General features: G+C 40.9%; 1 protein-coding gene across 1 annotated transcript; it reads right to left on the bottom strand.

Moving 5' to 3' along the window:
- Nucleotides 1-277: 277 nt before the first annotated feature.
- Nucleotides 278-22,330, bottom strand: BPNT2 (3'(2'), 5'-bisphosphate nucleotidase 2). The gene is made up of 5 exons (XM_054285085.1): nt 21,890-22,330; nt 9,572-9,731; nt 8,531-8,626; nt 6,542-6,703; nt 278-5,407 (listed from the first exon to the last, which is right to left on the bottom strand). The coding sequence occupies exons 1-5, from the start codon at nt 22,274-22,276 to the stop codon at nt 5,136-5,138; spliced, it is 1,077 nt and encodes a 358-aa protein (XP_054141060.1). The 5' UTR covers nt 22,277-22,330; the 3' UTR covers nt 278-5,135.
- Nucleotides 22,331-26,122: the final 3,792 nt, after the last annotated feature.

The raw sequence follows: 26,122 nt of genomic DNA, 5'->3' as shown, positions 1-26,122 counted from the left end.
AGTTCAACAAAATCGACAAATTCTTTCACAGAGGACCAATGCAGTCTCTTTCATAAGCAATGAAGCTCTGCACCTGGGGGGGCACAAATGACAAATGCTTGGAACATTATAATAACATTATAATGACCAACCACTTTCTCCTTCTTTTTGGGTGTTTAACTACTGAACTGTATGTTCAGTACCCCTAATTGCATGAACCCCTTCATGTTCCCATTGTTTCATTGGCAACTTCTGGTTGAATCAGTCACTGCTTTAGACCTTAGTCCCAAACCAGGATAAGTTGGATAGCTGAATGCTGGAGTCCTCTCATTCTAGGACTGTCTTCATCTCCGGTCTCTCATTTTTCTTGTGCACATTGACTAAAAAAGGATCAAGGATCAGAATGGAAGAGAGAGGAAGAGCAAAGAGGGAAAAGTGGCCACTAATTAATGGCTCCAGAGAGAGGAAACGGGATGAGCACTTCTTACAGAAGAGCTGAAAGAGCTGCTGTGGCACCTGAAAACCAAAATATATATAAGGCTTCAACAGCTTCTCAATAGGGATGCATGGCCTGCTTGTGGGGTGGGAAGACACTTGCAGCAAGTACTAGGTCATCACTGCAAGAGCTGCCACGAGGAAGGTGTGGCTCACAGGTCACAATTGGGTCCTCAGAGTTACCACATCCTTGCCTCAAGGAGTTACATTACAGTGAAGCAGATATAGTCCAGTTTTATCACTGAGGACAGTAGATTAGAAGACAAGACTATCAGTGATATTTTGGCAAAGTCAAATTTGTAACTGTTTGTGCGAAAGGGCCTAAACCGCTAAAGCAGAGACAAAGGACTCCGCGTGAGTGGCCTGACTGAAAACCATCCATTGAGGTTTGCCTTGGCTAGAGGCAGTCCTTCCTTCCCTCCTCCTGCTTGGGATTAAAATCCCACAGGCATTTATTTGTGGTCCACTGAATCTTACCTGTACCATTAACTAACTCCTGAAAGACAAGAGACATGAAACAATTACTGCAATTTAAAAACGAAGAAACAAAAATAATTGTCCTCTGTTGCACATCCATCTGCTTCTTTCAACTGCTTGTTTACTTCAGAAAACAGATCTACAAAGAAGTTGGGCATAACTGGGGAGACAGTAGCCTGGAAAAACAGTTTTCTGTGAGAGAAAGCGCTACTGGAATGACATCCAGGAGACCACAAAGCAGCCATTCTCTGCTGGCATAACACAGCAGAAGCCCAGAATGACACCTGGTCACTTCTCATTCCACAACTCTTGGGAGATGTGGACTCCTTGTTTTAGACATTAAATCAGAAGTATCCAACACTGCACTACAATTGTGCAACCCAAATAGGTAACAGGATGCTAGAAAGACATTGGAATACACTTACTTATAAACAAAAAAGCAGAGATTAACCCCGTACTGACTCCCCTACTCACCGATGGTCTCCAGCCATTGGCCATTTAAAAAAAAAAAAAAAATCGAAACTTTTCTCACACCTGAAGCCACTTAGAAAATCTGTCCCTTGTAACAACCATGAAGTAAATATATGGAACAATATCACTAGATGACTTTGCAGCTTCACCTGTATGGTTAACTCGCTCTCCAAGTATGCCATATCTGCTATGTATTTTCATTATCATTACATGCTCTGTAGATCAGAACAAACAGCTCTTTAACCCATCGGTAAAAGTCTGGCAAACAGGTTAATCTCAAAACCAGTTAAATACAATATTCAACCCATTAATTTCTGTCTCCATTTATTTAAAAATATTCATTCAAGGAATGAAAGCTAGGGCTCTTGGTACAATACCAGGTATTATCTATGCTATCATACACTCTTTTTAGAAGAATGAAAAAGAGAAAATACATACAGCTTTAGAATAATTTCACTTGCAACCACCTTAATCATAATAGCCACTCAAAATATCCACCATTGGAAAACCAATGCTAAAATAATACATTCTCTTACTTCCCTTATTTGGAGCTAGAATGCTACTATGATTTTTTTTATTAAGATTTTTTAAAATATATACTTTTGTAGGACCTACCTACAACATGCAATTGTCTGAAGTAGCATCCCTAAAAATGGTGTGTGACAGCTTCATGTGGAAAAGGCTAAGATGTAAAGAACACTGATGGAGCCCAGCATCAGATTTGGGTATGGATGATTTCCTACCCTCTGGGCATAAGGTTAAGTCACATCCACACTGATGAGACCAAACAAATATTCAAGCCAGAATTTAAGCAGAATGTTTCAGAATGGAGTGTAAACAGTCAGAGAAATGACAAGCTGAGTGTTAACACCATACAAACAAAGTGCACCGGGATGCGTGCACTAAGCAAGCACTTGTGAATACTTGCTGGTCTGCATAAGAGTTACATTTATTGCAAAATGACATCTGAAACTGATACTCACCAGCTGCTCACCTATTCTCACACCAAAGCTCTTTAAATTACTCTGGGAGACCACAAGCACTACCTTAGCCCTCAACTGTGGGAAATGAGCTCAGGCTTTACTACAAGTAATTAACTGGGCACCACACTCCCACCTCCTCCTCAATTTCACCAGGAGTGAGGTCAGGCCAATAATGGTCCCCTGTGAAAGGTACTGAACACTGTGATCCATTGCAACAAAGCAATTTAGGATATTAATGTGTCTAAACAAGCACAAGTCTTCCTAATGGAAGGCTAGGCATTTTAGCCAGCATGTGGGAGGAAGGAAAGGAGGGCCTCTCCTAAGGTACTTTGTTTTCCTAAGGAAAAATAATGTAGGCAAATACTTTTGTTCACTGGTCTATGCCTTCAACTGATACAAGTAAGCCCTTGTACATTACATAACATTTTTAATTTCCCATACAGGAAGTCTGATCACAGCTTATGCAAGGATGTGATAGAAGCATTCCCTAGAATAAAAGCAGTCCCATTTTTAAGAAGTATGTTTACATAGGATTTCAAGCTGATTCTAAAATCCCAACTTGCCACAGATTTTATCTTAATTGCCTACTTAAATATTGTGCATTCCTTCTCTGTGACACAATCAGGTTTTAATACTAGGCTAACTATGGCTATTTCTCATATTTAAATTTTAATCCATGTTCTTTAACAAATAAACATACAAACAGCTGTTTTTATTAAATTAGGCTTTAAGACATTTAAATCTGCCTTAAAAAGCTGCAATCTTCTTGTAAAATCGTAAAACCTTGATAAATACGTTTCTTTTAGTCTTCACTGAAGTTTGGAAGCTCAACAACTTTTTGAAATAGATCAAATCCTTTTTAAAAAGGTATGATCACTTATAGCATATAGAAGTTTCTTAAATTTAAGAATTGAAAGTAAAATTGCTTTGTGTATTATCTACATGTGTAAAAGTTATTTTCAAAGAGCTGTAATAGTGTCTGCTGGAAAAGAAGTTCTCCAAAAACTACCTGTAAAGGCTCATAGGACTAAGCTTCAGTCTCCTTTGCCAGTTAGTTTAAGAAATAAAAGTCTGTATCTGTAGTTATGCAACATCTGGGAAGTCTTTTGGAAATGTGAACTTCAGCTAGAAGTTTAAAGTAGTATCTAAACATTCTCCATTACTGACCTAAGGAGAAAAACCTCTTTTTAATCAGAACAGCAGTTCTCATTAACAATATGAAAGAAGTCAAAATTAAAGAATTAAGGGTTTGGATCAAGCAGCCTAAGCCTTTACTGAACAAACTTTGAACAGAAACCATCTATATTAACTCAGAATTTTAGCATTCTGGAGGAGAGATGGGCAGCTTATTTTCTGATAATTCAAATAACACATATACTTTAACCTTTTGAAACCTTTCAGGGAGGTGCAGAGAACAACAATGCAGATGGTTACATGTTTGGAGATAGAAGTCCACAACTTCCAGAGGTACAACAAATTGTCATTTGATATCAAAGGACCTGCATTCTGTTCTGTATGTACTGGATTGCAAAGAACATTTTTCAGCAAAATTTTGCAGACCCTGCTGTACTTCACGTGCCACACATTCTTCAAACTTGCTTAAGCAGATTCAAGTTCAAACGGTTTCTTCTCCCTCTGTAAATTACCACAAACCAAATAAGCACAAGCTGTTTGGAATGGCTCAAGAGCTTTCTGCAGGAGAGAGTGTGCTGCAAGCTAAAAAGAAAAAGCTGTTCTTGGAGTTGTAGAAAAAGTGCTGGTTTATATCTTGTGTTGGAAATGGAACTAACTAGCCAACCTACTATTTCTGTAAAACTCATTCCCTGTGACTCTGTCCAATGGAAAGAAAATCCAAACAAACAAAATAAGAGGTACTGAAGGAAGCTGCTTCTATAGGCACAAACATCACATGATGAACAAGCCCTACATTAGAGAAAAATCTAGCATGCATCTTCAACACTGCTTGCAGAAATCAAGGACAAGAAGTAACTGCTAAAAACTATACAAGGAAATGCTGCCTTCTTTTAAAAAGGTATAAGGAAATAATTACACTGATTAATAAAACACCGATATTCACAACCCACCTGAACTAAAACTGGTTTACATCTTCAGGAAAGAAGTCAAAAAACATTTCCTTTTTTCTCTTAAAAAGCAGAGAGTGCCACACTGTCACAGATAAACTGTTGCTGCATATAGATTTGAATTAACCTTCTTGTGCTTTCCATTCAGGGGATACAAAATATGAGGTCATGATTCCTGATAAACCATTTACAGTTATCAGATGCCTATAAAAATCAAGCTTTTTTTCTACCTAATTTATTATGGAATCACTAAAACTACAATAAGATGTAAAAGGTTTCAAGAAACTCCTGTGAGAAATACTTAGGTTATTTTACCAAAAAAATTGGATTTTTCTTTAGTTCACCTATGTTCACCAATATATATGGTAAATGCACCTTGAGTATAAGAATTGCATGAAAACAGTCTGAAAAAAACAAAACATGGAAACTGATGCGCGAGACCATCGTCCCCTTCCTACTTCCAATTCTTATTATTATTTTATTCTTTTTAAATACCACCACTGACAAAACCCAATGCAAGATATAGTCCCCAAACCCACACCAAACTGCTTTGTTGTGCATCTTTTCCAGCAGGTTTTCACACCCGCTTCTTCAGACAGAGCATCTGGAGGCTACAAAAGCACAACTTGTACTTCTCCACCAGTCATGCTTATTTGTGTGATGTTTTTTCCAGATCTGGAAGTTTTTCAATTAGCGCTTTATGGTTCATGTTGATACTGGCTATAAGTCCTCCTTCATTGCCATCTGAGCCAGTGTAACTAATTTCTTCACCAGTCAGGGTAGTCATATGGCCACCCAAAGCTCTCAACACTGCATTTCCAGCACATATGTCCCACTTCTTAATGTAGGTGACATGGATATACACATCAGCTTCTTCTTGATTCTTTTCAGGCACATCAAGGAGGGCCAACACTTTATAACCTGGAAGAAATGGGCAGGGGTTAAAAAAAAAAAAATTAAACCAAGCTTTCCTGTCAAAACACATTAAAAGAAGACGACCAGACACTCAAATATAGTTCAGCTCTTATGTTTACTCATTCATTTCTCAATCTCTACATCATGCCCAAGTCTATCTTTTTCTCCCTGGCTTTTTACTGCAATAGAAGGAAGATGCATATACCACTCTTTAATAAAGTAAATCAGCCCAGGACATTCCCCTTTATTATTCATTATGCACTACAAAGTAATTGCTCAAACTAGTATACATTCTTTTATGGTGTTTTTTCAGATTTTCAACTCTTTGAGCAATATTCTTGATTCATTAATCTGTTCATTTCTTTATCTTCTTAAACAGAGTCAAGCCCTGGACAAGACCTGCTATAATCAGTTACACTTTGACATTTAGAGTCATTATCAAGAAGCACTACAAGACATTCTTGACTAAACAATCTGTAAGGGAATTCTGGCTTTTCACGTTAAAGACACAAAGATAACATTTCTGCGAAAATAAGGAAAAAAAGCCTAGTGTCTCCCATGTATGTTCTGTCAATAACATGCACAAGGACACTGCATAAATAAAAAGTATTTTAAAATTCCTTTAAATTGAGTATGAGGCAGATAAAAATGGACTTTAGTGATACTAATTTTCCTCTTTTAACATAAATGCAATCAACAATACCAAACTTTAATGGCCCTTTTCTTAATTTTTTTTTAAATCAACCATACTAACAGCTAACTGACAACTAACAGATTTTCTTCCATGATTGTGCCTGTGGTCACACAACACTTTTTCTCCCACTGAGGCATCAGTGCCTTCCATGAACACACATCAGTGTGTTTCAATGAAAGGACCACCACAGCACTGCTGGCCTAGGATTAGACTCAGTAACACACTGACTTGTGAACAGCCAGAAGTCTGAATCAAGTTTGCATGTAGGCTCCTAAATACAGAAAAAACTTTGTCCCTATTGTCAAGTGTTTGCTTTCAGTGATGTGAAGATCAAAAGACAAAAGGAAAAAGGTAAGACACTACAGTATACCCTTTTGTCTAGTAAGAGCTACACCGTTAAAATATCCAGAAGCAACAAAATGGATAGGAGGCTTAAAGAACCAAACCTGCTCCACCAGCGGGGATTATCACAGTTTTATTTCCAAATGTCTGCCGTGCAACCTGCTCAACTTTTCCTGCATGGGAGCGGGACACAATAATCCTCGGAGTCTTCTCGTTGTAGGAGGAACGAGCTTTTACGTTTGCCCCACCATCCACCATTGCCCAAGCTACAAGAGAAACAAAAGTTCTACTAAGATTTACAAGACAATCTAAGTGTAAGGATAAAAGGGTACTTATTAACAATATGGAATTGATGCTTCTGACTGAATATGTCTCACTCCTGTAAAAGAGAAAGGGCTGACAGAGGATGGGGTAAGTACAAGGGAAGTGACACAGGCCATACACACATTGGTGCATATGGTATTATCCCAAACCTGGCTGTTCTTGTGTGATAATTCCAAAACACAGAATAAGAAGGAAAAATCCCAAGTAGTTAATATTCAGAATTTGCAATTAGAAACCCACCAAAGTTAAAACGATGGCTCCTAGACAGAAATTCATCCCATATTTCCTTAGACAATGTTTTCATGCAAGAACAAAAAGCCCCACTACCCTTTAAAGCAGATACTAAAATGCTGTGGAGTAATTTAGTTCAGAAGGATAGTAATGCTAAAGAAGGAAATAGCTCAGGAGGATAGTGCTACAAAGAAGAATATTTGATGTTGTGTTTCAGAGAATAGAATTTAGAATCCACAACTTCCCACTTATTTCATCATGAAGTTCAAAGCCAAGCTTGGTAGGTGGTATCCCCTAACCATTCATCTGACATTTACTTAGTAAACTACCCAGCAATTTCATCTCAGCAGAGAACCAGATTGTTTGGCAACAGACTGAGCTCTGTGTAATAACAATGCTGACTGCCCTTTATTGCTTTGTATTTGTGTGGTAGTATTAGGAACAATCTGACTCAAAACATACTGGTATTTCCAGCTTGGAAAATGAATACTTGTCATGCAGAATGACAGAATTCATTGCATCTCCTCTGATTCCATGTCTGAACATTGCACACTTCACTCTTATCAAAGGAGATAAATTCTCAACATTACAATGCTAAAAACCCATTTCTTTAGATAGATATTGACACCTAAAAACAAATGTTCCAAAATCTCCAAGATTCTTGAAGCATATTGTAATATAGTACCTACTTAAGTGACTGGTAATTAAATTCATATTTATAGACAGCAAAACATTTAGCACAAAATGTTGAGTGTTTAGTGTTTTAGGGCCAAAAAAGGACAACAAATACAAAATGCATTTATTCAGACTTAGTTTTTGTTCCAGAGCTACTGCAAAATTTCAGAACTCTAGAGGTCAGTATTGCCTAAGGGAAAATGTAAACAGCAATTCCTGTTTTAAATACACATGAATACTGAAACTACTGTGAAGCTTTGAGAAGTGCAGGAAAATTGTCAAACTTGCAGCAATGCTTGCTGATACATCATTAATACTGAAAAATTAATTACTTCACAGCTGACATTAAAAACATGTCAGATAATCAATAAGGCTATGTTAGACAGTCTTGCCTGCTACAGACAAACAGTTGCCATTAAGATCTTTATTCAATCTTCTTTTAATTCACACTGAATACACAGCAGCTCCTGGGTATATTATCACAGATCCAAGCTATTCTGCTAAATGAGCAAAGCGCTCTTTTTGCTAAAAACTAAAAGCACACATCAAACCAGTCAGTATTTGTAGGTTTAACTTTTTTTTTGTTTGCAATAAGCACTCTAATTGAAGGGATCTTAGCTCTTTAAAATATTTTCAGTTTGTTTGTTCTAAATGCATCATTTTTATTTTAAACAAGAGCAGCATTTTCCTTTGTGGTTTCATAGCACAGAACACACCTACAGCTCTAATTGTGTGGTCTGCTGCAGTGCCCTTTTGCTGCTGGTATATTTTCTCATTTATACCTAAAGATGTTCTCTCATACATCAAATTTCAATTAATCCTATGACTGACTATCATAGAAATAGGTGAAGGCATGAAGATACCTGTGTATGATGAGAAGGGCTTGTGTATCACACCTATTACTGGTTTACCATTTACAGCCACACAAACCATGGTCGTGACATACTGTCGAAGATCCTCTGCAGGCAAAACAAGAAAGTGAGCAAGTTTACAATCAGATGGCAAGAACACAAAAGGAAAATAGACAGGAGATTATTTAGATTATTCTCTTAAGACTAGTTTATATTCTGCCTCTTGCAGTTATATAACTTTAATATATCTTCAAATAACCTTTCAGTTTTCAAAAGACTTTGAAGACTTTTCAGGTTTCCAGCACTTTTTCCTGTTCAGTAGATGTAACCTATACTCCTACAGGTCTAATGCTAACATCTGTGTCTTATGCCACATATCTTTTCATGGCAACCTGTGCCCCTCCATTCTCCTTTCTCTGCCTCACCTCCTATCCTCTATTGGCTCAAAAATGGTAATTCAAAGACCAAAGAACATCCACTTGAAAGGATAATTGTATCAATTACATAGTCACAAAAAAAATTCCCACTTTTCCAGTTGTTCCTTAGTACTTTTCAGCAAGAATTTTAGTTGGATTGCCTTGAACTGCTTATGTGACATCCTAAAACATTTGAAAAGGGGGAAGACTGAATTATGTATGCTTTTTTGAAAAATGACAACAAAAAATTTCTTATATCAAGTTAAATAAGATACTTACTTAGTATTCCCTTTAAAAAAACAAAACCAAAAATCTAAGATACTTAGAGTCACCACAGTAATGACTAAATTAAAGAAATGTGTAATTCCAGTACAATCCACAGTTGACAGTTACCATTTATTATAGCAACTAGTTAGTTGTAAAGGTACCAAAGTGATTTCAAAGTTGGAATACATAAAAGCAAATGTTGTAAAATGAGAACTACAGAGATTTCATGATGCAATCTGTTCAGTCAAATCACGCTAGCTTTGACATAAGACACTTTAACAAGATATGTCCTTTTACTTACTATCTTGTCTCCAGTGTAAAAGGCAAACATCAGAATTACACACATGATTTGTCAACAAGAATCAGTTACCTGTGTATTCTTGTGTAGCATCTAATGGATCGATCCAGACAGTGACACTTTCTGCTGGCACCTCTTTCGGCTGTATTTTTTGCTTTATGTCCTCAGGAATACTGTGATCCCAGGAGACTGTCTCCTGATCAGCTGTATCAACACGCTCCTCAGAATTTATCTGTGGTAAAACAACAAAAGTAGTTGCATTAACATAGATACAGTACATTGCAACTACAGAAGTAGTTGCATTAACTGCAAATACAGTAACTGTGGCACTTGTGAAAATTACAGGTTTGCTCACATTTTCTTTTTCTTCCTTCACCTCAATTACAGGAATTTTTTTTCATTTTTTCATTATTAGAGTCATGTGATAAGCAATGCAAAACCACAATCCAGAATTTTACTGTGAACCACACCACAGCTGGACACTGTTGCTCTGGCTGCAGGTCTCCCTACTGAACATTCCCACAGTATGAATCACATTTTTTTTAAATCAATATTTAAATGCAGTTGCTTCAAGTACTACAGGCAGAACATTTGACTCTGGAGAAATCATACAGTACACAGACAGTAGGGGGTCTAAAATTAAATTTATACAAACCAGTAGTAGCACATGGAAATGTAGATATACTATCACCAGATACTGTGCAGACTCTGCATGACTTGGACAAGAAGAAATCTTAGTATACATATTCCTGCTGCAAGCATTGAATTGCAAGTAGAAGATTAAGCAGCTCAGTTAAATATAACCACTACACAACTGTTAGACAAATTTATTTCACAAACAAGTAATAACATCCCATACCCCTTTTTAGGGTAGGTTGGGGTAAGGTCCTAAGATGGCCCATGAAGAGCATTTATTAACAGCAGTCAAAAATCATCTTTAAGCCTATTGTCACCTGCTACCCAGCTTAATGAACTTTACTCCACACCAGAAGGCATTTCAGTACATCAAGCAGAGTTTGGCCAGGTAGTGGAGCACACAGCACCAATCTGTTGAATGGAGTAAAACTCCAAAACTGCAAAACCCAACACAATGTCCTTGTGACTGCAGTGGCACAATAGTTTTGGATGACCAGAGACACAGTTATCCCAAAAGTTGTAGGCAAGTGACATGGAAAGACAATGAAAATGAAGGAGCTATCAGACTACATTTGACTGTGACAGACCTTATGTGAGCAGGATTTTTACGTAACTCACATCATGACAAGAAAAGACATCACACACACCTCAACTGTAACAGGGTATTAGCTAAGGGTTAGGGGCCATTTTCTCCAAGAGGACTTCAAATGAAAAAGGAAGCAGAACTGCAACAACTCCAGCCATACATCATAGCTGTCTTCTCACGTAAAACCAGTATTTGAAGCATTATATGCCAAACACGGAGCTCTTGAAGTTGCCGTGACGTTTACAAATTAAACATCTGTCACTATACAATAAACCTGATGATTGCATTTCCCCCTGGGGAAAACAGTCCTGCAAAGTCAAGATGAGTAGTTCCACAGACTTGGCAGTCTCAACATAGCCCCTAGGCAGTTTAAGTTCCACTACAGCACATGACATACCATCATAAAAGAAACATTTCCTCAACAGAAGAAAGGGGCCTTCACAAAGTTAAGGGGTTGGAACCAATGCTCAAAAGGAAGAATATCTTGTTAAACCTGTTGTTACAGAACACTAGAGTGCAAAGTCTGAAACTATCTGAAAGGTACTGTTTTCAGAGAAATCACCTGCTAGCTCAGATTTTGTAGCAGTGGCTGTGACACTGCAGCATTTATAATGCTTGTGAGGAGTCTCTCTCAACAATTATGATTATTTCACTAGAAAAATGTATGGGAAAGAGTGATAAGGTTGCAAAGACATCTGGAGAAAGTAAAAAACCCACAAAAACAAAACCCCAAAGTGGTTCACTAGTTCTTCTATTTCCATGACCATGTACTCTGTAGCTTTGCCTGAATACTTGCCTGAGAGGGGCTCACCAACCCTTCAAACTTCTTTTATTCCTCCTGTTTTCTTTTTTTTTTTTTTTTTGTTAATGAATGAGAACATGCCTGGAAATCATTCCTCTGTGTTAACTCCATGTTCCTATTTGTCATTCTCATTTGCTGGCAGCCTCCAGAAGCCATGACCTTACGCTTTAAACTTTTCTCAAGCAATATGGATATACAGTCCACTGCAATCCCAAATCCTCACTCAGAAATTAGGAGTAGCTATGGTAGAAAGACAATCACAAGGCCAGATATTTCAGGCACTACATCTTATTTAAGCAAGACACTCTGGGGTTAATTGCCTAACAGTTGTAAGGTGTAAAAGCCCATCTGGGGAAGTTCTGGAAGCTGAGCACTGACATGAAGGTTAACTACATTTTGGAAATCTTCCCCACTTATGCTTGAAGCAAAAGCCCTCCTCACAAAGAACTACATCAAACACAAAGGTTTAATATTATATATGTAAATCAGTGCATGGAATACTGCTGAAAAGTTAAAAAGAAAAAAACAAAAACAACAAAAAAAAACCCATTATTTCCTAAACAAGGCAGTCTGGCTGCATCTCACCAGTACAGAGCTTCCCCAAAACCAGCCCATAAGGTGCAGGAAATCCATAACAAATGAGGGATGCTGCTCATGGAAGCCAGCAGCAGAGGTCCAACACCAATACCAGGATCAGTCCATGCTGTGCCTTCCGATATGGTCAGGTGTTTCCAGCCTTTGGAAACTTCTGCACAGAGATCACTCCTGTCCAGCATGCTGGAGATTGGAACACAGATCTGCTCAGGAACACAGGAAGCAACTCCAGTGTACCACAAACTTGTCTGGATAAATGCAGTGCTCTCAACACCCAACAGTCCTGGCCACTCAAAGACTTCAGGGAATCTCACAGTGGCTCTCTGTCCTGTGCTGGCTCAGTCCCTAACAGCACTTCATGCTGTCTTTATGGCAGCTTATCACCCAAAAAAGCCTGCTTGAATACTAGCTAGCTGTCCATGGTGCACCACTTCTGGCTTTTTCCTGGTCTGAAAGAGTGGAACTGTAGTTTTGCCTTTGAATTCACTCATCAAAGGTAAGCTAAAGTGAAAAAATATATGCAAACAGACGTCCTCTGAAATCCAAATCTTAGTGCTGTTTCATTAGAAAATAAAACAAGCACAACACAAATATTATCACACCTGTATTATAAAAATACCAATTAAGCTGCTGAAACTGAAAAAAAAAAAACAAACCAAACAAAAAAACCCCAAAACAACATCCCCACACAGAGTTCAGGTAACAAGAAAAGTAAACATTTACCAGTCAGAATATGAACATAGGAATATTCCAGGTATTACCTTTCAAAACCAGAGATTGGAACAGGTTGCCCAGAGAGGCAGTAGATGCCCTATCCCTCAAGTGTTCCAGGTCAGGTTGGATGGGGCTCTGAGCAATCTGACTGAGTTGAAGATGTCTCAGCTTATTGAAGGAGGTTGGGCTAGATGGCCTTTAAGGTCTTTTCCAACCCACATTATTCTGATTTTATGACTCAATAGATAAGTCTATTGATTTGAATGGGACTAAGGAAATTAAAAACCTGGAGGCCTGCAAGCCTGGAGTGTGCACAGGGAAGCATTAGTAAAACATTAATAGGTGATTATTTTTGTTTTGTTGGTGCACGACCAATTTGTTGCTGCATGACCTATGCAGCCACTTTACCAGTGATTATCATGCCCAAGATCATGATCATGCATGCCCAAGACTCAACTTTGCCACCTGTATCCACCTGACATGAGATGGAAGAAAGAAGTGGAGAGGCAAAAGTAAATGCAAACATTTGCAAACAACAAACCAACAGTGATTTCAACACCATCTTTCTGAGAGACTGAGAGATGTCCTCTGTGGATGGTGGAAGATACTTTATAATTACATATACCTTCTGTACTAATGTCTAGAGCAGCCACTAAGAGTTCATGTTCATGTCTGTCCAACCTGGTGGCCTTCTAGATGGAGTGACTGCAACAGTTGACAAGGGTCAAAAAAAATAAACAAAATATTTACAAAATAAATAAAAAATGAAAGCTGGTGTCACCTGCCTAGACTTCTGTAAGGCCTTTGATAGGGTCTCACATGACATCATTATCTCCAAATTGGAGAGACATGGATTTAAAGATTATTCAGTGGATAAGGAATTGGATAGATGGACACAGCCAGAAAGTTTGGGTCAACAACTTGTACGTCCACATGGAGGTCAGTGATGGTCTCCCTCAAGGCTCCATTCTGGGACTGGTGCTCTCTTATATCTTCATCAATGACAATGCTAAGATCAAATGGACCCTCAGCAAGTTTGCAGAGGACATGAAGCCAAGCAGTGCACTTGACCCAGCAGAAGGAAGGGATACTGTCCTGAGTGGCCTGGACAAACCTGAGAAGCTGGCTCATGAGAACCTCTTTAAGTTCAGCAAATCCAAGTGCAAGATGCTGCACCTGATTTGGGGTAATCCCAGGCATGAGTACAGACTGAAGGAACTCACTGAGAGCAGCATAACAGAGACACACTTGTGGTTTATTATGGATGTGTGCCCACAGCCTAGACAGCCTCCTGGGACGCATCCAAAAAGCAGCATGGCCAGCAGATGGAGGGAAGTGGTTCTCCCTCTCTCCTCTGCCCTGGTGAGACCCCACCTGGAGTTCTGCAACCAGGTATGGAGTCCTCAGCACAATAATGATGTGGAGCTGTTAGAGTGGGTCCAGAGAAAGGCCACAAAGATAATGATAAGGATGAACATCTCTCCTATGAAGACATGCTGAGAGCTGGGTTTATTCAGCCTGGAAAGAAGAGAAGGGCCCTGGGAGACCTTAAGGCAGCTTTCCAGTGCTTAAATGGTGCTTCTAAAAAAAGAGGGAGAGTAACTCTTTACATGGGCAGATAGGGATAGGACAAGGGGAAATAGTTTCAAACTAAAAGAGGACAGATTTGGCTTAGATTTTAGGAAGAAATTCTTTATTTTAAGGGTAGTGAGCCACTGGAGCATTTTGCCTAGAGAAGCTGTGGATGCCTCATCCCTCAAAGTGTTCAAGACCAGACTGGATGGGGCTTTGAGCAGCTTTGGTCAAGTGGAAGGCATTCCTGCCTATGACAGGGTAGCTGGAACAAGATGATCTCTAAGGTCCCTCCCAACACAAGTTGTTTTTATGACTCCACAATACCCACAACTACACATCTTGAAAGATATACTGACCTACAAGGTAGTTTCATGGGACTGTAATTGATTTGCTCTTATGTGACTGTGCTTCAAAGATGTCCCAACTCTGAGGAGAGGGGTTCAACCTGCAGTCTTTGGGATTTCCCCCACTTGAAGACCCCTTCAACCACTGCTGCTGCACTGCACCAAAGAGCAACCCTATACTCACTGTGCCACACTGACTGTTCTGCCTCCACTGGCTCTTCTCTGGTTTTCTCCTCAAATGTAACAGAGGTGAAAGCTGTCTCAGCTTCTCACAGCATCTGTACATACACAAAGTCTGTGAAGGAATCAGATGCCAAAACCTCTGAATGTAAACACCCACTAGACAAGTCAGGACACATCAATATGCTCAAGAGGAGAGCACTCCCCAGGAGAGCAAAAAGCACTCAAAGCACCATTATTTCCAGTATCTGAGGAAAATATCTAACCTCCCCTGGTTACAAAACAAGGCTCCAGAATCTGTTACAGAGGGAGGGGTGGGCTTTCACACAAGATCACGCCAAGACTTAGCTCACCTGCATCCAGGACCATTTATGATCCCTTCTGTCCAACTTGCAAATTCGGGGGTGGTGAATGAAAACTGCTTCTTGGGTTAATTAACTCTGAAAAGAATGCAAACTGGGAAATCAAAGTACCACTTCTCTTTGTAAATGTAAAATGCCTTTAAGCTTTAAAAAATTTGAATAGTAGCCTTACCAGCATAGTAAAAAAAAAGCCAACCCAGATTTTATTCAATACATTGACATTTTTAAAGCCAGCTGCTTTCTTTCGAAAAGGTTCTTTTCCTCCTTAGATTATCGCAACATATTAGAAAGGAAAAATAAGCGGTGATCATCATGCCTCTCAAAAATATTTCTCTTGACAATAGTCAATTTACATAGTTTTAGCAAAGCAGATTTTGTTATGAATGGAAAGAAGACCTTGTAGAATCATATGGTTTTCTAAAAGAAAACACCAAAAACCAACTTATTAAAAGGTAATTAAGTTCAGAAACTATAAGTTTAAAGTCCTAACTTTAAGTTTAAAACTACAAAGCATATTTGTATATAAATGTGTAAGGTATAAAATCATACAAATGTATAAAATAATCAGAGGCATAAAACCCACTGGTCTCATGTTGCCATTGATTTGATCAGAAAACAACAAGTATTTCTATAATTATACCACAACACTGAAAAAGGACACATGCCTTTTTCAAGGCACCTAAGTCAAAGCAGACAGAGGTTTTCCTCTATCATCAACTACAACTTTGTTTATTTTAGCAACAAGAAGTTCCTTAATGCAGGAACAAGATGACAGAATATGCAAAGAAGAATCTGGACAAGTCTAAAAGTCAAGAAGCTCAATTAGTGCTTATCAACACTCATTAGGTGACTTTGGCCATTAAGCCAGCAGGAAGCTGACTGAAACAAACAGGATTTAATAAATGATAAAGACATCCAATGACAACTCTGCTTCTATGGACTTACAATGAATAGAGTTTGGTGAAAACAACAAAGTGGAATTGAGGGAATCAGCACGGGTCACAGGATTCACTGTTTCCACCAGTAATCTGCAGAAATATCTAGAACTTTAGACCAGGAAAATAAAACCACTTGCTTATTAGCTCACACAAGTGGTTTCAGTAGATGGCAAAATTCTCTATTACAGTGCTATACACACCCATGTCTAGCAAAGAGAAAGAGATGACTTGCTTTGTCACAAGAGTTGTAGAGCTTCATTTTAAGAAAACATCCAAATAAGGACAGATTAGAAATTTACCAATAAAATAGATAATACCCAAAAAAGTCCACTCTTTGTGAGTGGCTACACTAAGAAATGCAGCTCTCCAGACGCTCAGATGATAGATTAAACACCCGCAGTATACAAACAAGCCAAATAAACTATTTGTAATTGCATCTGAAAAGATAATCACAGAGCTTATTAGCATAAAGTTACAGTCTAACTTTATTTTCATGCAGAGAGAGTGGGCATAAGTCATCTGGAATCATTTGGAACCCATGTTAGGAGATGTATCACCTCCAGACAACACCTATTACTGAGATTTCAGATCAACATGCACACTTCTTGTTTAACTTAGAAACCCACTGGCAGTGGGTTCTGCAAAGATCATCTGGGTCAGAAGAACACAAACTTTATTAAAAGTTCTCCTCCCTAAGACCTGAGGAGGCCATTCTCACAACATGAAAAGACAAATTACTGAACTTACTCATTAAAATGCAATACCTCTGAAGTTTAAGTAGTATTTCCTTTTTTAAACCCACTTTAATACACCTGCCTTTCACAGAGACTCAGTATCACTTACAGAGCTTGCCATCTCAGATGAAATTCCAGTTTTTTACGGAGGGTAGCTGGCACTGTGATCAGAAGCCTGTAAACAGTGAGTTGAAACCTAGACAGATAGCCTGATAAAAAGGAATGTTTGCAGTCATTAATCTTCAAAAGTCAGATTAATTTAGAAGAAATTCAAAGTAAAAGTGACATGTTCTTAAAGTTTCATTTCAAGCGCTGATTGCAGCATTATCAGGCATAAGCTTGAAATGTGGTATTTATCATCAGTCATAACTGGGAAAGAGACATAAGAACATTTGGATTTAGAATAGTGACAAGATTCAAAAAAAGATGCTCAAAGAAAAAGACTGGGACGGAGGTGCTATCAGACCACAGTCACAATATAAGAAAAGGGAGGGGACAAGATGAAACTCTATTCAGTATTTACACTAGAAAACAACAGATATAGCTGGTGCAACTTTGGAACAAAAAGAAGCCAAAAGAGCTCAAAATGAAAACGTAGGGCAGAATAAAAGACTGAATTCTGCATCCTGTGAAAATAACTCTAGCAGAATTGTGTGGGTCACTTTAAAATTGGCTTTTTCAGTCAGAGGATAAGAGGTAATCTGGTCAAAGTGCAAGTTTAAGGAACAGTCTGTCAGTCATTCCTCCCTTTGTGATCAAGCAGGGCTGCTCCTTCAGATGTGCTGGAGATGGGCTGTAGTGGGAACTGAACCAGGGTATTCCTAAATAACCTTTCTTTTAAATAACTTTTATTTGAAATTTTTACTCAGGATACAATCAGTTATCAAGATCCTGACATTGATCCCTGGACAGGCCACATTAAAAGAGTAAGACCCTAAGGCATGATCTGAGAGAGATCTTTTAGCAGGTAATGCTGCTGAAACCCTGCTATCATGAGATCATTTCTTCACAGAACCTCTTCTAAGCAGAACACACCAGCATTGAATTTGGAAAGAATGCTTCCCCAGTCCACTCCCATCCCAGCAGCAGGGCTGGGTCAAGCATCTCCTTAATCTCCTCACCTAATTCCCACCCCAGTCCTTATCACACCACCACTGTGCCAGCACAAGAATAAATAAGGCTGCATGGAGAACCAACCAGGAAAGAAGCAACCCAGAAATGATAAACAAAATAAATAAAAAATGAAAGCAGCAGAGGGGATGATTATAGCTGGATGAGACCTTTAACTCTTTCTTAGCATGACAAATGAATGAGGACAACATGTTGGTAATGCAGGAGCAGTAACACCTCAAGCCTGTAACTGCAGTTGAGAACTTCACCAAGAGAAAGCAATGCATCTGTTTTAGCACTGAGTATATTTTAAAATCAACTGCACAAAGATGCTTCATGGAATACACATGCAAATATTTACTGCTGTTGAGTGCAATCACACAACACTGGGTAATACCCAAGGTAGCAGTAAGTGACTTGCCCCTTATTTTTCTCAGGCCTGTTTCTGAGGGATATAAAAACACCACCTCTAAATCTAAACTAAATCTACACAGTCTTAAAACTGTGTTGAGCCACTCCTACAGCCTTGAGAAGTCTGAACAGATGCAAATGCATCTATTTATATCAAACAGAGCAGTTGATGTCAGGAGTGGAGTTCCTCTTCCTCTGTAGAGACAATACCTTTACTCAAGAGAACAAAGGCAAACATTTTCTGTGGGATTTTTTCCCCTCAGATTTTGAAAGGGCTTTTTTTATAAATCCCACCTCTTAGTATGATAAGGCTTCTTCCAGATTTATTTCAGCTTCTGCATGTGAGAAGCCTAACTCTTCTATCTTCTCTTAATAACCACACTTCATGAGATTCAGGTCTGCTTCACAAAAACTGTTTGCATGTTTTCCCTTTTTATGTCCAGCAGCACAAAACAAGGAATGCAACACTGTTCACTGACTTAAGTTTATTTCAGTTGAATGACTACTCCCCTTGGTTATTTTGAAATATTGGAAAGCCACAGTTATTCCTAGAGAATCACAGAGAAATAGAATGGTTTGGGCTGGAAGGTACCTTCCAGACCTCTCTCCAACCCCCTGCCATGGGTTGGGATACCTTCCACTAAACCAGGTTGCTCAAGGCTTTATCCTGCCTGATCCTGAACACTTCCAGGGAGCAGTCATCCACAACTTCTCTGGGCAGCCTGGTCCAGTGCCTCACCACTCCCACAGTAAAAAATTTTGTCCTAATGTCCAATCTAAACCTGCTCTCTTCCAACTGAAAGTCATTCTTCCTTGTCCTGTCAACACATGTCCTTGTACAAAACTCCTCTCCAGGTCTCCTACAGCCCCCTGCAGGCACTGAAAGGCTCTGTAATGTCTCACAGGAGCCTTCTCTTGTCCAGACTGAATAACTCCATTTTCTTCGCTTTACAGGCATATTTTAGCACCTAGTTTTTGTGCTTGTTCATCTTCTTCCTGGATGCAGCATTTGGCAACAATTTAAACACTGAGGTTCTCCTGTTAAACTCAAGAACTTCAGGATGTGAGAAAATTGGCATTTTGCATAAGCTTACTCTTGGAATTATTGCTGTTTTTGTTTGACAGCTTTTATTAGCACCATCTTCTCTAGCAAGGAGAGAAGAGGAGGTTTACTTGACTTCAGCAGCATCTTTTATGCTGGAGTGTCACTCTGTACAAGGGGGATAAGATTACAGATATAAAGAAGATATTTCTTACATGATGCAATTTATACTGCCTCAGAAAATCCTCTGTAATCCTTATATTCACACCAAGACTCAGCAGCTCTGTTCCATGAAAGAGCTGCAGTTTTAGATGGGTTGCTCTGAAGTTACACTTGAAGGATTAGTAGATTGAGAGGATACCTTGCCTCCACACCTGAGAAGCACACATAGTATGTACACAGTAGTAAAATAAATCTTTGATTTTAGCTTGGGCAAATGTTTATGAATACATTTTCATCATGGGCTTATCAGTGTATACACAGCCTAGTGAGTATTTTTTAAACACCACATGATGTAAGCTGTTATTATCCCCATCATGTTCTTAGAATACTTAATGTCCCACAGCTGATCTGTCAGACTGAATAGCTCCAAATCACCTGAAAAATTTGTCAAGTACACTCATCCTAGATAACTTCAGTGCTCAAGCTCAGTCAGTCTAAGGAAAAAGAAAAGACATATGCCTGGTATTTTAGTTCCACAGACCTGTGCACATATTTTCAGTTTTATACTGCCTTTGAGAACACATCTGCACTTTTGAAAGTACCATCTATTCTTAAAGACTAGCAGCACACATCACCTGTGAGAAAAATAAAAGGGAGTACCCAAGTATTTAAAAAGTAGATGTTCAAAGTTAACACCCTCTGCCAGAAAGACACTAGTCAGACTGTCACTGCTAGGAATACCAGGCTCCAGAGCAAGTTTACATGTGACCACAGAGCAGGCAATACACAGTCCACTGTGTTCTTCAAGCCCAGACAGAACCCACAGCCTTCTCTAGAAGCACAGACAACTCTTACATCTAGATTAATTAAGTCCCTCCATCGGTGAAAGGGGAGAAAGCATAGAGGTTTCAAGCCAGCTAAGCTGTAAAGCCAAGATCTCTGAGGGCACTGAATAATGCAAGAGAACAGGGATCAATATTTTTTCTTCCTTTAACACTGGGCCTGTGAAGGTGCCTTGTCACCAACAGACAAAATCTAGGAAACCTTCAAAACAAAACCTGCATAATCTTTCTGTAAAGGAAGATTAGTCACATCTCAAGTTTATTTCAAACATTGAAGAATTTATTGTTTCCTCTAGATTTCATATTCAATAAGTTCTTTACAACACTTTAAAACCCCACCAAAACAAAGAAACAAAAAACCCAAAAAAGCCAACAAACAAAAACCTACATATTTTTCCGTGAAACTTTCAAAACAGCTACTGAAAATTGAATAGTAACTCAATAACCAAAAACTGGACTTAGCTACTTTTTCTCCCAACCCCTCCAGAAATCACCACTTCTGAGATCCAAATTTAGGGCTTTCTACCCATTTCAAATGGCCATGAAAAGCTAAGGAATTTAACACCAAAAGACAGAAGTTCCCATTGACTGAAGTGGAAGCAGAAACAATGCCAACAAACCCCAAAAATCCTCGAAATATAGTTCAAAGCTTGGGGTGTGACCTTAAGAGATAGACCCAGAGACTTCAGGAGCGAAGGAGAGCAGGAAGGGGTGTGCACCTCTGAAAGCAAAGCAAACTCATTTTGCTCAGGTAGGCAGTGATCCACAGTATTGACACAGCTACGCTTATCAGCTGTCCCCCAGCCACGAGCGCTAATCACTCGGCTATTGTAGCGCTATGTTCCTAAACCTCGAATTCTCAGTCGCTGCTCCCGCCCCTGGCTCTCCCCACAACTGATGGCAGCAAGGACAACTGGCAGGACGGATAACTACCAAAGCAACGGCGTTCCTAATCTCCGCATCTTAACCGCAGGCGGAATTTGCGCTGCACAATTACCTGCATCCCTAAGCACAGAGCTCACGATCCGCAACAGCGCGACCCGGTGTTCCCCGCACCCCTCCATGCCCGCAGTGTTTGATACTGTTTCACCAGCGTGGCTTCGCTTGCAACACGCTGCAACTCTTTCCCCTGCAACCCAACACCCACGGCGAGGAGCGTGAGGTGGAACTGCCACAAATTCAGCGGGAGGGGAAGGAAAAGCGCAAACGAGGGCAGCGCTTCCCGCCGGCTGTTACAGACCGGAGAGCCGCCGGTGCGGAGCAGCCCCACACCGGGGTTCCACAGCGGGCTCCCAGCGCCGGGGCTCCACAGCGGGCCCTCAGCAGCCCCCGCCCCACGGAGGGCGCCTGGCACCCACCTGCACGGCGGGGAAGGCGCCCTTCAGCAGGTAGAACATCCTGCGGTTGGAGAGGAGGTCGCCGGTGGTCAGCTGCTCCTCGGCCCCCTCCCGCGTCTTCCCCTTCGCCTTGGCGTTGAGGACGTTGCCCTCGCGGACCCGCTTCACCTCCTCCCCGCCCCTGACGGCGGCCAGCACGGACACGGCCAGCAGCTCCCGCAGGTCCACGGCGCCGCCGGGCGCAGAGCCGTGGGGCGCCTCGGGCCCGCCGGCCGCCGGCTCGCTCAGCATGAAGAAGGCGAAGCGGCCGGCCAGGAAGCCGGAGTAGAGGTGGTAGAGGACGCCCAGCCCCAGCAGACAGAACACGGCCATGCCGAGCGGCGAGAGGCGGATGCCCATGGGGGCCATGGCCGCGGGGCGGCGGACGGCGGGGCCGGGCGGTCACCACAGTCCCATGGCACGGCCGGGGCGCTCCGCTCCGCGGCTGCTGCTGCTGCGGCGGCGCCGGGCCGGCTCCACGCTCGCGGCCGGGAGCAGCGCCGTCTGTATCCGGGTCAGGCGGAGGCGGAGCCCGCCCCGCGCACTGGGCATGTCCCGCTGCCCCCGGGCGCTGCGCTTCCCGGCAGGAGCACGGCGGGTCCCGCCGCTACCTGCCGAGCTCATCCATGGCAGCACACACGGTCATCGCCCGCCGGTTCTCCTGAGCTCTGTGGGTTGGGCTGGTTTTTCCCTCATCTCCCTCTAGGCAGCAGATGCGCCAGGAGCCCGCAGCGGCGGAGCCGAGGGAGGTGCTCCGCCCGCGGGGCAGGACCCCGAGCCCGAGCCGGAGCCCGCCCGGCACGCTGGGAGGGAGTTTTCTGATGGAAATTGCTGTTGGCATAAACTGCTGCTAAATTTCTGAAGGTGCACTGTTAGCGGTGCTCAGCATCATTGCTGAGAAATTCTTGTTTCTGTCATAGTGACGTTCTGACTCTCTACCCCTCTGTTCCTCGACGAATTCCTCTCATTCAGTAAAATGAAGTAAATCCAACTATCTCCTCAGCCAAGTGATGTGATAAAAGCCTACCTGGCTTAATTTATACTTTTTCTTTGCACCTCAGTTGCTTTGGGGGAGTGTGAAACTTCATAGCCAGGATGGACATCTGGAGTGGGAACTAGGAAGAGTCTCTGATTTCTTTCTGGTCTCATTTCTGATTCCTTTTATTAGTTTTCAGTAAATTACAAACAAAATAACTGTGTTAATTCAGCATTGTTTGAATGCTTTTAATTCAAGCAGCGTTCTTGTCTGTTGATACACAGGTTGTAGAAACAGATCTTGGCAGTGACTGTGGGAAGAAGTGATTACTAGGGATCATGCAGTATAACAGGTTTTTTGGGTATTTTATTTTTTTTAAAGTGTTAAACTTACATAACCAAGAATGCGAAAACTATAAAGACCAAAATTGAGACCAGCCTTGCAAACTGAAATTGCCCTATAGTCTCCTCTGCATTTCCATTGTAGTGGCATCTACATGTACATGGTTACATATCCAGTGTCCTGCAGGATTGCCCCCTCCCTGAAGTGCAAGTGCATGTGCAGGGAGTGAAAGTTAAAGGATCATAGGATGAGAAAGCATTTCATTTGTATTCAGGAGTTGGGTTTTACTCCAACCATGCTGAGGTTAAACTTTATGTGCTATTAGGCAAAAACTAAAAGATCCATGATTTCCAGCTTCCCATTCCTTTTAAGGTGCAAATTGTTGAATTTATTTTTGTTGTGTTTTTTTGTTTTGTTTTGTTTTTTGGGGCTTTTTGGTTTTTTTGGTGTGTTTTTTTATTGGGGGGGGGGTTTGTCTGCAGTTGCTTCTCTGGCAGAATGGGAGCTTGAAAGGATACACTGATCATTTTCCTTAACATTGATTTTACTGTTCAACATTTCATATAATAATGACTGGTAAGAAGCTGTGCAGCAATACAGGGTTAATCTTAGACAGGGTAGTCTTGTGTCAGTAATGAGAAATATAGCTAGGCAGCAAATGCTGCCTGATGCTATCAGTAACAGTTTTTGTATGTGTTCAGTAAACAGGAACTTTGAACTCCACAGTGGGGGAGGAAACCCAGAAGAAGGAAGAAAACCTGCAACTTTATTAACTGGTTTCTTAATGGAAAGAAAGTGAAATACTAGGCTTTTTGTCCCACTGAAGTTTGCAAAGATCTTACAGAGGTGTAGAAAATGAATGGATTTATTACTTGCTACTTAGATTTTTATGCCTGCAGTAAACATAGAAAATATTAACAGTAATGTAAACTGAAGAAGATGGTGGAGAGAGGGCTCCTTATTTCTGTGATACTCTATGTACATCTGTGCCAGGTTTTACAAGAGACTGTTCATTACTGAATGCAATCACACAACCAACAGACAATATGCTTCCAGCCTGTTTCTCTGTAGCAATCTTACTCTGTAATTACCTTTATCATTATAAAGGTTGCAGTCTGGCCGTTTTCCATGTTGTTTTCCCAAGATCCATAAGTCAGGTTCTTCATATTTATTCAGGGTGCTATGTTATCCAGGGTGCTGTTGGCTTCACCTAGGCTCCAGAGCACCCCAGAGATCTTTGCAAAGTGCTCTTGGCAGATGGTATAAAGATAGTTCAGGCAAGGTTTCTTTATTGCTTCAACCTGAAAGATGAGTTTCCAGAGACCATGCTGTAGACATAAAATCAGCTTGTGAAAAAAAATACATCTGTGTTATTAGCAAAAGCAGATTTATCCCTTTACATGAGAGCTAAGGACAAATTTTAATGGAAATATTCCTTTTGAAAATGGGGAGTGTGCCAGAGCAGAGGGAGTTTGGTGTCTGACTTTTAGAGCCTATGGTAAGAACGTATGAACTAGTGAGCTCCATCCTTGTCCAGGCTAGCAGTGTTTTGTCAGCAGTACTTTACAGTGCAGTACATTGTCATGCCTGCTTTGCCAGCATCATTGCTGACTCGTGGAAAACAGGCAATGCCCACATCTTGCACAGCTCCAGCCACACAAGCCGGTTAACAGGGTGTGTCAGCAGCCACAGAAGTGCTGTGCTGCAGCACTTGTTTCTCTGTGACTCTGGCACTTTATGAAACCATTCATGGGCAACCTTCCTGAGTGCTCAGTTTTTGTGCCTGCAGTTGCAGTGTGTTTGTGGAAAAGACAAGGAGTCCCTCAGGTTCAGAGCTGAGTTTGCTCTGCAGCACATGAAGATCTGCTGTGTCTGTGCTTCTGAAAACCCCACAGACAGTAGATGGATGTCGGGTGGTACCGAAGGACCTGAGGGGAACCTGCTGTGGAAGTGCCAGCACCAGCTGCAGCAACTACATTTCCCTGTCAGTGCTGGGAGGCAGTCCATGACAGAGTCCCATCCAAGGTCTTTCACAGCAAGGGATAGCTCTCCTTTGCACAGGGCATTTGATTGGAGCAGTGTGTGTGTGGGCAGCTGTGCACAGTTGCAGTTTGGTTTATGCAATCAGGTTCTTCCTTAGTTCTCTCCCTTTTCTCATATTTCCTGTTCCTTTCTGGTTATTTTGTTTGTGCTACCACCTCATCCAATCCTGTTTGCAGCAGCAGTGGCAGTTATGGATAACTCATTTTTATATCCTGTCTGACCATGCAGGGCTGAGAGCCTTGGGAGGATCGTGCAAAGATATACTGAACCTAAGAGTATTATTAAAGCCTTTATTTAATGTAAAATAAAATGTTATTTTATGTAAAATAAAAGCTGAATGTTACAAAATGTGTGCAGCAGGAAGGTGGACTTAACAAGGCAAAAAAAAAGAAATGTCTCTATTTTAGAGTGCATCCCAGTGAAGAGTTCCTAGGTACCTATAGTCCAGCTTTTCTCAAAAGTTTTCTTGCCACAGTGTGCTCCTTTTTCATGGATGCTTCCTTTTCTTTTGTGGAGAAAGGATGGCTCCAAATACACATGAAGGTTAGGCTGCCATTCAGCAGAATTTTGATTGGCAGGGAAGTTGGACAGAGAGAAACTAGTGAAATTCAACAAATTTCTCAAATTCTCTTCAAAGTGCTCTCCAGTAGGTCAGCTCTGCAGGGAACTGGGACTCTTAGTAGACGGCAAGCGGACCATGAGCCAGCAGTGCTCTTGTGGCCAGGAGGACAAATAATATCCTGGGTGCACTGGGATAAGTGTGGCCAGCAGGTCAACAGAGGTGATCCTCCCCCTCTACTGGGCCCTAGCGAGGCCACACCTGGATTACTGTGTTCAGTTCTGGCCTCCAAAGT

The sequence above is a fragment of the Melozone crissalis genome, unplaced genomic scaffold (assembly GCF_028551555.1).
Source record: "Melozone crissalis strain CALT ecotype California unplaced genomic scaffold, PUWL_Pcris_2 ptg000042l_1, whole genome shotgun sequence".
Taxonomy (NCBI): Eukaryota; Metazoa; Chordata; class Aves; order Passeriformes; family Passerellidae; genus Melozone; species Melozone crissalis.
The sequence above is the reverse complement of the archived record's forward strand: the minus strand, read 5'-3'. Positions and strand labels throughout refer to the sequence as shown.